A 16,413-nucleotide genomic window follows, 5' to 3' on the forward strand; every position below is an offset into this window, starting at 1 on the left:
AGGGTATCCAATTCAGGACAGCATATGACCAAAAAATCACAATCATATACCAATATATTTCATCCTGTACTGATTTCGCTGAAGTTTCTCATAAATTAACAATCCTCCATCTGTCTTTTTTTAAAAGTTTAATATCACTTTTACCTTAACTGTTTTTGAGATTCAAAATTCGTATCCAATTCCGGACACTTACTTTGGTTCATGTCGGTGTATTCATATACTCGATATTAACCGTTTATTAACCCTTCCTGTACCTTCACAATGTTACAGATACTTGTAAGAAGTGCAGGCTCTGTACTCAAAGCTCTTATTTTTCCATTTATCAGCCGATACCGATTCTCTACATGAAGTAACTGGCACCCAAAGTGGGATTTAAGGCTTCCCGCTTCTTGTTCGTGACTAATTCCGTAACTTAGTGTTTTTATATGCTTAAATGTGTATAAATATTTATGAAATTTGATACCTAGCTTCTGAAATGTGTATGAATTTACGTCACTTAGCTTTTGGTTGGGAACTCCGTATAAAAATGCCGGTAAACACCAGAAATTACACGAGTGACCGAGTGGCCGGAATCTAATCTAATCTAAACATCAGGCTATATTTTTGGGGGAACAATTGTTTATTTATTTATTATTTCATAAGCGAACAAATTCCAGACTGACATAAGGGATATAAATACCAGCAAAAAGGGAATAATATGGAAAGAGAGAAAAAAAGTTTAAAGTAAGCATATAAATACTCAAATATATAAGGAATACTACAATGCACAAATAGTTTAATACAGGGAACAATTAACTTGGAGGAATAAACCTCATATAAAATGGTATAATATGCAATTAATAAGGCTGAAATAAGGCAGTGCTATCGTTGTAATAATGTCACTTAAAACAAAATACATTTGTGATGTAAATGTCAACTGTTGCTTCTGTACAGTGGAATAGGAAATGACAGACCGATTTTATAATCGCATATACAAAATCGACGAATGGGGGAAAATGTGTTTGAATGCCAAAAGCAGGTAGTGTGTGTGTGTGTGTGTGTGTGTGTGTGATCTCTCTCATCTCCCCCCCCCCCCATCGCCTGGCGCTCACAGCCTCCTGACATCTGCGATTCCTTTTAAAGTGCAGCGTGAGAGACCCGGGGCGAGGTAATGCATACATCTCTCCCGAAATAACCTCGCCGCACAAAAAAAAAACGCCCACCGCCGCCTCGCCCCGATAAAACCAGAACAGCTCCCGGTGCCACTGGAGTAAAAAATAATGCACCTTATAATAGACGTTAAAACAGTCGTAAAAAAATAAAGCGGCGCTGTCCCGGTCCCCCCCCCCCCCCCCAGTGTGGCAGGATGTTGTGTCATGTGGAGAATGCAGCTGATAGACGCTTTGACGTGACACCGCACTGTTCATGCTAGAGCCGTGTTAAAGGCATGTTGAAAGCACGCAGAATGTCCCCTAACACCCCCTCTACATACACACACACACACACACACCATGTATGTGTTATGTAGCAGCTACTTTGCAGCTCCTCTTACATTAGTTTATCTATGGAGTGGAAGCTATAAACTCTACACACCTGCCAGTAGGATAAAGCCAAAGCAAAAACATCCAAATTAAATGGAAGAAAAATTGATTTTTTTAAACTAGATTTTCTTTTACCGAAAATCAGGGGGAAAAAACAGCAAAAACAAAGTTGGAAGAAAATCGTTTTTTTTTAAAGCCCAATTATTTGACTGAATAATTTGGAATTTCACACACAAACACATAACTTGACTGTGTTCATGACTCCAAAATCCAAATTCAAAGCCGTTCAAAGCAGGTGAGAATTCCTGTTTATACTCGTTGAAAGTGGCGAATGAGTTTGCTTTCAGTGCCAAAGAGACCGGAGTTCAATTCCCAGCTTGTGCGAAGGAAATTTCAAGTCAAATTTTAAAATTTTACCTCAGGTTTTTCTTATTTAACTAAAACCAAAGCCTTTCCCAAACATTAACCAAGTTGTTTTAGTTGCCTAAAAAATGAAAATGTTCTGTCCAATTTGTGTTTTTGTCACAGAGTCCAATTCATGGTGGAGGAACGTAATTTTCGCTTAATTTGTGTCCACAGCATATAAATCTGCGTTTCAGAGTTCGTGCTCATGTCACTCAAGTTTTTATTAGATGATGTTGACTTTCTCACTGTCTAAATAAAGACTGAAAACACCAGAGTTTACTGGACTGCCAGCTACTGGAGCAGCAGTTTGTTGGTATCTATGTTCCCAGGGTCCTATGTTCCCCAGTTCAATATTCTGTTAACACACATTAACCCTCCTATTGTGTTCGGGTCAAATTTGACCTGTTTCAAGTTAAAATATTTCATAAGTATTATCCAGTTTTTTTTATTGGAACAAGGCTTCAAAACAGCTATATAAACACAACAAAACCCTAACCCTAAGCGTAGAACTGGGGAACATAGGACCTTTTGTCATGTTCCCATTATGTGCCATATAAATCTGGGGAACATAGGACCCTGGGAACATAGGAATGACTCAAACGAATGACTGGTCTGGACCTGAACGCTGTCTGTGCTGTATCTGGGTCTGGACCTGAACGTTGTATCTGGGTCTGGACCTGAACCCTGTCCCTCTCTTCCCTCTCTTCCCTGCAGAGTGCTTCTCGTCGCTGTGGCCATCCTGTCTCTGTATTCGGTGCACCTGCTCCTGGTGACGGCTAAAGAAGGAGGTTCGTATGAAAGCTAGCTTCAACTTCAACAAGCTCAGCAGGCCTCCAACTGACAAATGAAGAATTTAAAGGAAAAATCCACCCTGAAGCACTTTTAAAAAAAAACAGCTATTGACGATGCACCTTGCATTTTCCCAATGTTCGCTAACTAGTTGGCTAGCTAGCTGTTTTTATTGAAAGCAACAAGTTCAGGCCAGTTCTATGGGGGATGTTGAAAGGCATTCTGGGAAATGTAGGAAATCACTAATTGAAGAAGAGGCAGAGAGACCAATTTCTTCACCGACAGCAGCCTCAATAGACCAGAATGCAATGCAACCACGAGAGATGTTGTGTTTTGAGTAAGGGCGGAGACCTTTTTTTTTTTCAACTGGAAAAACTCTTACTCCACTAGTCTCTGGGGGTTTTGTTGAAAGGGATTCTGGGAAATGTAGGAAATCACTACCTGAAGTAGAAGCAGATGTTGAGGTTGAGGGAAAGTGGGTTCACCAAAAAAGTAAATTACAACACTTCATCACAGTAATGGGGTAGAAACACAAGGCAAGGTCTGCCAGTAATTCAAAATCAATATGTATTGGGTTCCTGAAAACATACAGTGTGTCGAGTCCCAATTATACAAAAGCACAAAATAGTAATGAGCTGGCTGTGAAAGGCTACACAGATTCAGACAGTAAGGGATGAAAGGCATTCTGGGAAATGTAGGAAATCACTCACTGAAGTCAAAGAAGGAAAGGAAGGTTGAGGGAAAGTGGGTTTACCAAAAAAAAGTAAATGACAACACTTCATCACAAAATAACTCCTGGAATTTAAACTTGAACATCACAGACTGATGATACTTAACAGTGTAAAAGTAGAATTTAGTATTGGACTTTAGTATGGTGAATACATTATTGGTGGATACATAACAGTACATCACATGAACAATCCTTCTGCCTCTTTCCTCCCCCCCCCTCTCTGTTTTCCTCCCTGTCTGAGTTGTTCTGCATGTCTAATCCTCTGTCACCGTGTCTTCTTTCTGCAGGATCCCTCATTTACGAAAAGCTGGGAGAGAGAGCTTTTGGTTGGCCGGGCAAAGTGGCGGCTTTTGGATCGATAACGCTGCAAAACATTGGAGGTAAACCGCATATAAACTTGTGTGTGTGTGTGTTGGTGAATGTGTGTGTGTGTGTGTTCGCTGACAGTGTGCAGACATTGTAGATATTCCGTCTTTTTGGGCAAATTGCTCATTTCTAAAGAGGATTTTCCTGCTTAAGATCCTGATCAAACTGTGTGTATGTGACTTTTCTACTTTCTAGAGTCTTTCATCTTTATCATGTCTGTTTTTGTCCTCATGCAGCCATGTCCAGCTACCTCTTTATTGTGAAGTACGAGCTGCCTGAGGTGATCCGAGCCTTCTTGGCTTTAGAGGAAAACTCTGGGTGAGTGTCTGTGTGTGTGTGTCTGTGTGTGTGTGTGTGTGTTTCATAGGTACATACAGGTATTTATGTGTGTGTGTGTTTCTGATGTGTTTTTGACTCGCCTCTCTGCTTCGTTTGCAGTGAATGGTACCTGAACGGAAACTACCTGGTGGTGTTTGTGTCTATCGGAGTCATTCTCCCCTTGTCTCTCCTTAAAAACCTGGGTAAGGACCGACTCTTTCTGTGTGTGTGTGTGTGTGTGTGTGTGTGTGTGTATGTGTTCCCTACGCTAGTGTTGTCACGATAACCAATTTTCAATAGTACTTTTTAAAAGCAGAAGAAAAAGAAGTCCACTTACTGAATTGTCCAAAAGTCACTAAAAAACTGGAACTCTCAGTTGTGTTGAGTGTTCTTCTTGTTTGCTGTGTTATCGGAGGAGTATCAAACCTTTTAGATATTAATCTTATTATTGATAAAGAGGTCAAAATTCTGATATGACAACTCTGCCCCACACTGATATGCAAGATGGAGGCTCTGCTGTCCGGTTCCTACAGCCTGAGGCCAAACTCCTCTCCACTTCCATGTTCTTTTTTTTTTTTTTCCCCAATACAATTTTATTGAATTTTAATACAATTACATTGACAGTAGAATCCCCATCGCCCTTTCCCCCACTCCCTCCCTCCCTCCCCCTCAAGCATATAGAACATCACCCCCCACTAACCCCAAACAATCCTTGGTCTACATTGAAACTAATGTTACTGATAATATTAATAATAATAATAAACCAAACTAAATTCAAGTAGCTTACAGGGCATACATAGGACCAAATAACCACTGGTAAAATGGACTAGCATTAATATAACAATTACAGAATGATAGATAAGAGATGTGAAAATAAAGAGATAAGTCAAAGCTCATACACAGGCTACATATGCCACGGATCTTATATGACTTAATAGATGTGCAAAAAAGCCAATATGGGAACAACAAACTAGCGATATGTAAACAAAATGACAAGGACTAAAAGGGACAAAACAAAAAATAAATGAAAAAACAAATAAAACCCTTCCATGTCCTACAGAGACTTGTATACGAGTCACGAGTCTGCAGTCAGGTCTGCCAAAACCAGAAGTAGTGTAACAGTAGTGGAGGCCTTAGTCAGCTCTGGCAGTCAGAAGCACAGTAATGTAAGACCGGTATCGAGCCTGCAGTCAGCTCCACCACTCACGAGAATTTATTACTGTGAGAGTCGATCCGGGCCCCGCTGGCTCGGCCCCAACATGGCCGCCCGTCCAGCTGCCCGCTTTTGAATCATCAGCTCATGTAACTGAGGCAGTGAAATGTAAAAAAAAAACCCAAACAGGATCAAATCTTAATGTTGTCGCCGGATTTTTAAGAATTACAACCGTGATGATGATGATGAAGTCAGGCTCTCTCCGGCATTAGATTAGTGTGTGTGTGTGTGTGTGTGTGTGTGTATATGTGTGTGTATGTGTGTGTGTTGGGTCTGACCCCTACAGCTGCAGTTTTCGCCCTCATCTCCATCAAAACCAGTGGTGGAAAGTAACTAAGTACATTTACTCAAGTACTGTACTTAAGTACAATTTTGAGGTACTTTGTACTTATACTCCACTACATTTTAGAGGGAAATATTGTACTTTTTACTCCATTACATTTATTTCACAGCTATAGTTACTAGTTACTTTTAAGATTAATATTTTATATTTAAAACATTTGATCATCTTTATAAAGTAACTATAAAATAGCATTGTTATAGATTAGACTACCCAAAAGTATAGCTTCACGTTGACAACTTTAAAATGCTGCTTACATGTACATGTATGTCAATAAATCAGTATTAATATTCCAATAATTTATGAAAAATATAACTCTCTAAATGGGGACAGTTTGCATGAGTATGTTTACTTTGATACTCTAAGTACATTTTGCTGCCAATACTTATGTACTTTTACTTGAGTAAGATTTTGAATGCAGGACTTTTACTTGTAATGGAGGATCTTTACATTGTTGTATTGCTACTTTTACTTAAGTAAAAGATCTCAGTACTTCTTCCACCACTGATCAAAACACACTCTTTCTTCCTCTCTCATGTGTTTCCTCCCCTGCAGGCTACCTGGGCTACACCAGCGGCTTCTCTCTCTCCTGCATGGTGTTCTTCCTCGGCGTGGTGAGTCTAGCCTCCTCATAAATCACTCTGTGACAGGTGTGTTGTTCCTAAACTCACCTGAAAGCCCTCTAATAGAGACCTGACAATTGTAATTGATAGCTGACATCATCCCTCTTACCAAACCCTTTAATTTTATCCCTGAAATGTCCTTAATTTCTCCATTACATAAACATGAATTATCCATTAAAAATAACACAGCTTTAAAAAAGTAAGGTTAGTATCATGGGTTTTTAAGGGATTTATTCATGGGTTGATTTATGAAGACAAAAGTAAGGGATTTTTCATGCCTTTTGTGCAGGTTTACAGGTTTATTAAGTGGAAAGTCAAGATTAAGGGGGTGTTTAAGGCTCCTCCATTGGGATCTCCTCCATTAGTAACTCCCTTTTATTAATTTTAAGGAGATTTTGCATGAATTAAGGGGTGTATTCATGTAAATTAATGAAAATGTAAAGGCTTTTTTTAAGGGATTACTGGTTCGTAGCGGGACTAAGCCAGTCTATAGAAAACTGCATTATATGATGTGTCAGTTGGAAAATAAAAAACTTGTTGGAGATGCAGAACAATCGTAATATTCAGATTTATTATCTCTTATTGCGCAACAGCTAGTTTCAGCCAAAGCATGGTTGGTGTAAAACAAGTTCCAACCTCACTGCTAATTCCCATAAAGCCGTGCCAACTAGTCAGTGATCACTATTGTTTTCTCCTGTGGTTTTATTCTTATTCACGTACGCCTCCTACGTATAACAGTACAGGTTTATATAACGGCAGTTGTAAAAAACTGCTGAGTCTTACCATAATTGCAGTAGTAGAAAATTCCACACAGGGATTATTACTAGCTTGTTATGTTCAAATCACCATGTAATCAGTCTGTCACCACAGTCATGAAGAGGCTAATGACAGCAGGTCTGGGCACGTTGCAGATCGGCTAATTAGATGCCGGGCTGGCGTGTGAACTGGCACACGGCTGTGTCATGAATGCTTTTAAAACCGCTGGCCTACTTTTTCAACCAGGATCCTGGATCAGTCTCTGTCACTTTTCTTTACTTTCTCTGACAGACACAAGCTGATGCAATACTACAGAACATAGAAAGCCAATGTGTTCTTTAAATGCTGACTAGCAAAGTTGGTAATATTGAAGTCATCAGATTTATAGATTTTCTTTTTTACATTACATTGCACAATCATTACTATTGTGTTTAAAAGTACCTGTTATTATCATGTTACCCAGCTGAGCTAGTTAACATTGACAAACAACAAAAACAGTTCCCAGTGGGGCTTCCTACACTAAACATGCACTCCTGATACTGGAAGGCATTTTGGATAATAATAACTTTATAATAACTTTAGTTATATAGCACTTTTCAAAACAAAGTTACAAAGTGCTTTACATAAAAACAAGAAGAATAACAATTAGGCTACAATAAAACACAAAAATGGATAAGCAGAGCAAAAATATACTGAATATATCAAATAAAAGAGGCAAATAATAGTTAAAACCAATAAAACTATAAGAACAGATAAAACCATAAAAGCAAAGATAAAACACAGGTAAAGGGAGTAGAGAAAAGAATAAACTAGGGCTGCAACTAACGATTATTTTCATTGTCGATTAATCTGTCGATTATTTTCTCGATTAATCGATTAGTTGTTCGGTCTATAAAATGTCAGAAAATGGTGAAAAATGTGGATCAGTGTTTCCCAAAGCCCAAGATGACGTCCTCAAATGTCTTGTTTTGTCCACAACCCAAAGATATTCAGTTTACTGTCATAGAGGAGGAAAGAAACCAGAAAATATTCACATTTAAGAAGCTGGAATCAGAGAATTTTGACTTATTTTTCTTAAAAAATTACTCAAACCGATTAATCGATTATCAAAATAGTTGGCGATTAATTTAATAGTTGACAACTAATCGATTAATCGTTGCAGCCCTTCACCAGATGACATGATGACAGTATGAGCGTAACGTGACTTCTGCTCGTCTCTTCCCAGCTGATCTACAAGAAGACCCAGCTTCCCTGCCCGCTCCCGTTCTTCTACCAGCACTCCAACCTGAGCCTGAACGGCTCGGAGGCGTTCGGCCTGGGGAACGGCTCGCACGTGGACTTCTCCCGGGCCGACGTGTCCCCGGCCGTCCTGGGACACGACGCCCACCGCTCCGCCGGCGTCCACGTCGCGCCGCACCCCGACGACGAGGAGATGTGCACGCCCAAGTACTTCGTCTTCAACTCACAGGTACGGGGAGGGGGGGGGACGGGGGGGGGGAGGTTAGAGGAGCGGGTTTGTGGCATCGGTTCAAACCCCGGGATTTGAAAGCCCTTAATTTTATCCCTGAAATGTCCTTAATTTCTCATTGGATAAATGTTAATTATCCATTAAGAATAACACAGCTTTAAAAAAGGTTAAGGGTTAAGTTAAGGGTTCGTATCATGGGTTTTTAAGGGATTTATTCATGGGTTGGTTCATGGAGACACTAGGAATTAAGGGATGGAGAAATTAAGTTCATTGAGACAGTGGAAATTAAGGGATTTTTTATGCAGGTTTACAGGTTTATTATATGGAAATTCTTTATTAGGAATAACCCCTTGAGATGTACCATCTCGTTTTCAAGGGGGTCCTCAACGACAAAAATACAGTATAAACACAATTAGGCAAAACATTAAAAAAAAAAACACAAAATAACAACAAGATAATTAAACGATACCAAAAAAAAAAACTATAAATATCAAATAATAAGACATACAAAATCAGGAGATCATACTCCAAGCAGAGCATGAAAGCGGATCATTCATTCATAGATTATAGAAAAGTATTAAAGTGTTATTAATATCATGTTATTAATGAGTTATTAATGGAAAGTTCCTGTCTCCCTGAATTTTACAAATTTTTCCAAAAGTCAAAAATTAAGACGTGTTTAAGGTGGTTTTGATGGGATCTCCTCCATGAATAACTCCCTTAATTAATTTTAAGGGGGTTTTGCGTGAATTAATGTAAATGTAAGGGGATTTTAAGGGATTACTGGTTTGTAGAGTTGAGCAAGGAGCAAGTGGAGCTGATCAGCAGAATCCCAGGTTTAAATGTGCGTTTAGCTGCATGTTTGAAAAGCAGAAGAAGAAGAACACACATGCTCTGTCAACTTTCCCCGGATAAATAAAGGTTTAGAAGATGTTTTTGGTGGGGGGGGGTTTGTTGAGGTTTGCCTGTCATTTACTCACAGGAACAATGGGACACCTAGTGGTTGAGTTGACCAGTTGCATCGACGACTATAAGGCTTTAGGCTTAAGGCAAGATTATCAATATCTTTAATAGCTTTACACAAGGTATAGAAGACATTAATATAAAACATAGATAAAACAAAGAAATAAAAAGAGGTAATAAAGTGTATAAGAAGAGAGAATAAATAAAGAATTAAAATGCATCCTTTAAAGCAGTGATTCTCAACCTTTTTCTTATCATGGACCCCTAATTCAGTCCACATTAGAGCCACATTACGACCCCCATTTGATGAGATTTTTTCTCTCGCACCCAAATCTGAGAATATTTTTTATTGTCAGATCTGATTTTGTCCAGAATCCCATGACTATCTGTCTTGTAGGCAGAGAGATAACAGAGAAACTATGATCAAAACAGTCATTCTTCTTGTAAATGAAATAATGCTGAAGTTTAACAATTGATCAATTTGCTGGGGGACCCCCTGGAACCCCCTCAACGACCCCTGATGGTCCCCGGGCCCCACTGTTGAGAACCGCTGCTTTAAAGGTATCCACTAATTGGGAGATCGGCCCGTTACTCAACTTAAGCGTTGAGGACACAGACACCAAAATCATCCAGACAGGATCTCACTTAAAGGATCAGGCTGGTGTTTTTTAATGCATTTCTTACCGTCAACAAATCCTATGAAAATAACAAACTCAACAACGCGTTTGCTCTCCTCCCGTTACTTTCTGACTTCCCACGTTCCGTTTTTAGCCGCCAACCCGGAAGTCATTGGCTCCAATTGTAAGCTAAAAACCTTTAAATACAGCTCCCAAAGACATAGTTTACATTTTAAAAATCGCTAACTGTTACCATGAAAAGTCAGGCTGTTGTAGTTATTACCGAATCAAATTCAAATGGGAACAAATTCTTCATTACGCCGGGGACTATTTTCTGTGCTGCGGAACTACTTTCCTGAGATCGCAAAGTGTTTGCAGCCGGCTTATTAAGTTGTTTGAGGAAAAAGTCGTCCGGCCCGGTGCATCGCGATCATGAAATTTTAATAGTTTTTTTAATCCAATGGAGTTCTCTGGCTGCTGGGACATGGCTGCATTGGGCAGCGGCTACATGGACGAGACTTGTTGGCAAAACAAAATCTTTGCTGATTTTGTTATTTCCATAGGATTTGTTGACGGTAAGCAATGCATTAAAAAACACCTTATCGCCTTTTATCCTTTAACACAGTGCAAGACACAGAACATGCAGTGAACTGTGGAAATCAGGCCACATACACACGTACATGCTCTACATTCACATTCGTACATTCGCATTGATGCAGCGTCCCACTTTTCCCATGCAATTTTGTTTTTTACGTTGATTAGCCGTTTTTAAAAGACTAAAATGAGGCTGCTTAGGGTTTAAAAGTGAAAGTTTAGTCGACGTCTTCTGGGGTAAACGACAAAAATAAAGCGCTATCTTGTACATTTAGGCTTCTCCGGTGCAGCTTTGTGCGTATTTACAGACGTTTATGCATTGTTTGAATATGTAATAATGTATTTACTGCTTGGGATATACATAGCCAAAAAAAGATCGTGGGCTTAACGAGAGTTAAAGCGGAGACGCGATGTTGAAATCCTGTCTGGTGCTGATGGGACGGCATGCAGAACAACAAGGACAGAAATGAAGGGAAACACATCTAACGAGCTAATGGAACACGACGGGGAAAAGGGATCGGCAGCCGGGCCGCCAAAATAAACATGTTTGGAGAAGGTGGAGTTTCTAGGGTGTGTGGTTTTTTGTGTGTTTGGGCTTGTGTGTGTCTGCGCCCGCATGATCAGAAATGAGGCCCAGCTCCCCCGTTCACTTCAGATGGGATTGTTTTTAAATCTTTGTTTATGCAAGGAAGGGTTTTTGCTGAGCGTGCATTTTTCAGCAACGCCCTGCTTCACATTCACGCCGTTACACCCGTTCACATAAAGCGTCTTAACGTTCACCTCGGCGATAATTGCAGAGGTGGGAAAGCGATACTCACTCAACATTCCCCACCCAGATTACTGTTTTCCTGCCTCTTTTCTGCTGTTTTTCTGTGGTCTGTGTGTGTCTCATCCTCTCCTGTCCTCCATCTTGTTTTGTCTTCCCTCCAGACGGCGTACACCGTGCCCATCCTGGCCTTCGCCTTCGTCTGCCATCCTGAGGTCCTGCCAATCTACAGTGAGCTGAAAGAGTGAGTGCAACAATCACACAGAGCAATAATTAGATTTCGGTACGGAGGTGTGTTGGCGTCTTGTAGAGTTTCACACACTGACACATGATTGGTACGAGGATCACAGGACGCCACATACAGCGCAAAGACATCGGTGCAAGACAAACCATACACAGTGGACTGTACATATCACTCTACATACAGTCTATACAGTCTTCGTTTTGTAGCTGTGTGATTGAACAGAGCCCCGAGGCAAAAATGCCCTTAAAAGTTCGTAAAATGCCCTTGAAATTAGATGAGAGGGCGATTCTGTCCAGCGTGTTCTGGGTGAGAAAAATGAGAGAAAAACAAGTGAGTACGCAGCATGAAGCAGGAGAAAATGCCGACCTCACACAAACCATTGCGTCAACTAAAACATAAAACATTAAACAACCAATATGATTAAAAACTCAGTGGTGGAGGGGTGAAGATGGACCTGATGGAGACAGAGAGGAAAACAGCATCATCCTCTTCTGTACGGCTTGCCGCCAGTTTCCAGCAGCAGGAAAGAAGTTTAAAAAAAGAAATCTCAGTGCTACAAATTGAGTTTTAATTTGCCGATATGCCGTAGTTCAATAAAATTGCCCTCGAAAAAGCCCTTAAAAATCATATAAACAGGACAAAAGATGCCCACTGTAAAAGTGAATTTGTCCCCCTGGTGTACAGCACGGCTGCGGCAACACGACCTCGACCACAACATAAGACAAACGAGAGAAAGTATGCTATATCTGTTTATTTATTTGTTTATTTGGATCCTACGGAAGCCCATTGAGAACATGTATTCATTTTGTTATTGTTTTCTCAAGATATCGAGTTATTTATGTCATTATCTCAAGATAACACAGTTTGTTTTCCCGAATTAATGAGAACATTTCCTCATTTCCCCCCCCCCCAAGATCTCGAGATAATTTTCTCATTATTTTGGAATATCAAAACTTTTTGTCCTCAATGGGCTTCCGTAGAATCCTCATCAGCTGGGGTCCAAAAGTCACTTTACATATCACTATATATAGATTTAGTATGCAGTATTGAATAGACATGTGGGTGTGAGCATCATGGCTTACAGTGTGGTTGGAGCAGTTCAAGTTTATTGTCACACACATTTAAAAAGTACAATGTACATTCAAATGCAGTGAAATGCATCTGCCCTGGCTCTACCTCAGCCCTTAAAAACTATATATGAATAAGAATAAATAAAAAACAAAAACAATAAATAAGAGATCCCACAAATAGTAATCACTATGAGTTATGTAAAGTGTTACTGTTCAGTAATCTAACCGCCTGGGGGTAAAAACTGTAGTGTTGGTAGATGCACTGCAAAGAATTAAATTCATTAAAATAAATAAAAGTGTTGGAAGAAATCCACAAGGCTGAGTGTGAGAAATGTGTGTGTGTGTGTGTGTGTGTGTGTGTGTGTGTGTGTGTGTGTGTGTGTCAGGTCTGAAGACACGCAGACTTGTCCAGACACTTTAAGTCATCCAACTGACTTGTGAAAAATCCAGCTTGGGTTTGGCTCTGACATTGAACCTTTTTTAAAATGCTATGACCTGTCTAAACATGTGTGTGTGCGTGTGTGTGTGTGTGTGTGTGTGTGCGTGTGTGTGTGTGTGTGTGTGTGTGTGTGCGCGCTGTTTCTCCAGTCGCAGCCGGAAGAAGATGCAGAACGTCTCCAACCTGTCCATCTTGGCTATGCTGGTCATGTACATGCTGTCGGCACTGTTTGGCTACCTCACCTTTTATGGTAAGGAGACGCACACACACACACACACACACACACACACACACACACACACACACACAGTTATTGATATCAATTCTGATCATACACAAAAAAAAGTTAACTTAAAAATTCGGTTACCTCACTTTCTAAGACACACAAACACAAGATTACACAAGACAGTTACTGATATCGATCCCTGATTAGAGTGCAAACTGCATCAACTGAGAATCTAAGCTCCGCCCACACTGTTTGATTGACAGGTGATCTCTCTCTCTCTCTCTCAGATAACGTGGAGGCGGAGCTGCTCCACACCTTCACCAAGGTTTATAAGTTCGACACCATGCTGCTGCTGGTGCGCCTGGCCGTTCTGACCGCCGTCACCCTGACCGTCCCCATCGTGCTGTTCCCTGTGAGTAGCCTTAAAAAATATCTGGCTGGGGGCATTATGGGAAATGTAGTTTTAATTGTTAGAAACACAAAATGCTACGCAGGGAGGGAAAAATCCCCCCTAAAGCACTTCAGCCGTGTTAAAACTCGGCTGTTGGTGATGTGTCTTGCAGTTCTGAGTCCATTCAGTAGTTAGTTGTGTTTTTCTTCTTGGTGGATAACCAGCCTCACAAAAGACGTTATAGGATAAAGTGATGACATTTTATATCCAAAAGTTCAAAGGTCAACTTCACTGTGACATCATAATATTTTGCTTACCACTGTAGCTGAGAAAACGATCTTGGGTCATTCTACAAAAACGGTGGAAGTGCTGTCACTTACTTACTTTTGCAGACACCAAAATCCTTTAAGTTGACCTAATAATCACATTAATTATATATGTTCAATAAGTAAAGACTGTCCTTGCAATGATAAAACAAAGTTTATTGGCGGAGGCATACAACCGTGAGGCGGTTATTTCTAGTTTCTCAACTGAAAAACCTCACTCTCTTTTACTGTCACTATCATTATTATCTTATCACTGTTGCTCTCTCGTCCTACAAGTACTGAAAGCAACAGGTTCAGGCCCCTTCTCTTGGGGTTGTTGAAAGGCATTCTGGGAAACGTAGGCAGACGAGGCAGGTTGAGGGAAAGTGGGTTCACTGAAAACGTAAATGACATTAACAGTTACATCACAAAATAACTCTTAACTGGAATGTATTGATGATATATAACAGAGTGAGAGTATTTTTCCTTTTAAGTGTCTCTGGATTGGAGACAGAAACAAAACAGGAGCTGTGTAGTAGCGGCTCGGTCTACTTCTTGGATCGGGTTTAAAAAAAATTGTTTCCAGACCAGAAGCACTTTCCTCTTTTTTTTTCCCCCTCTGTTTTTTCCTCTTGTGACATCATCATCAGATCCAGCCTCCATTCAATCACAGATGCAATTTTTTTTTCATTACGTCAAACTACGCTCATAAACACAAACCGGCTCATAACGTTCACCAGTTCACCAGCTCCTCGTAAAAAAAAAAAAAAAAAAAAGCGAAACACAAACTCCATTCTGTCGCTCTGAGTTCTGAGTCAGTCTTTGTTTTTTTGTTTTTTGTTTTCTTTTTTTTCTTGAAGCAGCTGTTTTTGTTTTTTGTTTTTTTTCCTGGCAGTTTGGTAAAGAACACACTGTTCACTCGTCGTCATCTCAAATCCCCAAAGGTCGTAAACGGCCCCACCTCTCTTAATTGCACACACACACATACACACACACACACACACACAGACACACACACACACACACACACACATTTACACACAATCAGGTTTGGACGTGAAAGTCTCTCTCTCACTTTTTGAGGCTCTCTGTTTCCTCCCTTTCTCGGTAGTGGGGGTCAAAGGTCATCCTCGCTGTGTGTGTGTGTGTGATGTCCTGTTACTGGAGATTTTGTCGTCGTGAGTCACACACACACACACACACACACACACACACACACACCCTTTATATGGTCATGAGCTAAATTTAGCTCGGCCCTTATCTGACATGAGGAGAACAAAAATGGCTGCTGGCCAGAGGAAGTGTCATGCTCTCTTTCTAAGCTTTTTCACACACAAACTCTGATCACATGAAGTCATACACACACACATACACACACACACACACACACACACACACACACTGACCACAGAGTCACACACAAACACACACACACTTGGTTCAGTGAAAAGAAGAGAAACTGTTCATTCTTAAAGTAAACAGAATCTTTACTTCCTTGAGTTGATGTATTTCCTGGATGTGGGGGCGGGACATAACGCAGGGAAGGATCAATCAAAAGTCTGAACCAATGGGAGATCAGTCAGGGAGAGAAAGACAGTTTGATTTGATTTGAGGCATCAGAGGGGGCGGGACCGTTCAAAAATCTGTTAAGTTTTATCGGCTGGAATTTAGATTTACGCCTCCTGGTGCACAGTGATGTCATCGTGTGTTTTCCAGGAAGTAAAAAGCACTGGAGTTCATGTCATGGAGACTTTAGCTGTGTGTGAAGCAGCTGCAGGGCCAGCAGGGGGCAGCAGGGGGCAGCAGGCGGCAGCAGAGGGCAGCAGGCAGCTCCTGTTCAGTCAGAGGAGGCAGGCTGAGGCAGAGGAGGATGTGGATGATGCAGCAGAGACACTGCATGGAAACACACCAGCTAGGCAGCACACACACACACACACACACACACACACACACACACACACACACATATATGCAGTATATATAAACACACACTTTTCTGTACTCACACATACTCACATTTGCTCTCTCTCTTCCTATCTATCTATCTATCTATCTATCTATCTATATATCTTTCTGTCTTTCTTTCTGTCTTTCTTTCTTCCTCCTTCCTTCCTTCTTTCTTCCCTCCTTCCTTCATTCCTTCCTTTCTTCCTTCTTTCCTTCCTTCCTTTCTTCATTCCTTCCTTTCTTCTTTCCTTTCTTCCTTCCTTCCTTCTTTCTTCCTTTCTTCATTCCTTCTTTCTTCTTTCTTTCTTTCTTTTTTCTTTCTT

General features: G+C 40.5%; 1 protein-coding gene across 1 annotated transcript in view; it reads left to right on the forward strand.

Moving 5' to 3' along the window:
- LOC139659327 (sodium-coupled neutral amino acid transporter 4-like) overlaps positions 1–16,038 on the forward strand; it is a gene marked incomplete at its 3' end in the record, with an annotated part of 21,863 nt that extends 5,825 nt beyond the window's left edge. The window contains exons 4-13 of the mRNA XM_071537558.1: positions 2,640–2,713; positions 3,732–3,824; positions 4,047–4,128; positions 4,249–4,331; positions 6,237–6,295; positions 8,286–8,528; positions 11,633–11,712; positions 13,371–13,471; positions 13,735–13,859; positions 15,860–16,038. Coding sequence (XP_071393659.1) covers positions 2,640–2,713; positions 3,732–3,824; positions 4,047–4,128; positions 4,249–4,331; positions 6,237–6,295; positions 8,286–8,528; positions 11,633–11,712; positions 13,371–13,471; positions 13,735–13,859; positions 15,860–16,038 — 1,119 coding nt within the window. The remainder of the gene's footprint in view (positions 1–2,639; positions 2,714–3,731; positions 3,825–4,046; positions 4,129–4,248; positions 4,332–6,236; positions 6,296–8,285; positions 8,529–11,632; positions 11,713–13,370; positions 13,472–13,734; positions 13,860–15,859) is intronic.
- Between the last annotated feature and the right edge of the window lie 375 nt (positions 16,039–16,413).

The sequence above is a fragment of the Centroberyx affinis genome, unplaced genomic scaffold (assembly GCF_046629955.1).
Source record: "Centroberyx affinis isolate AG114_WGS23_722 - 3 ecotype Tasmania unplaced genomic scaffold, CSIRO-AGI_Caff_v1 ptg003066l_1, whole genome shotgun sequence".
Classification (NCBI taxonomy): domain Eukaryota; kingdom Metazoa; phylum Chordata; class Actinopteri; order Beryciformes; family Berycidae; genus Centroberyx; species Centroberyx affinis.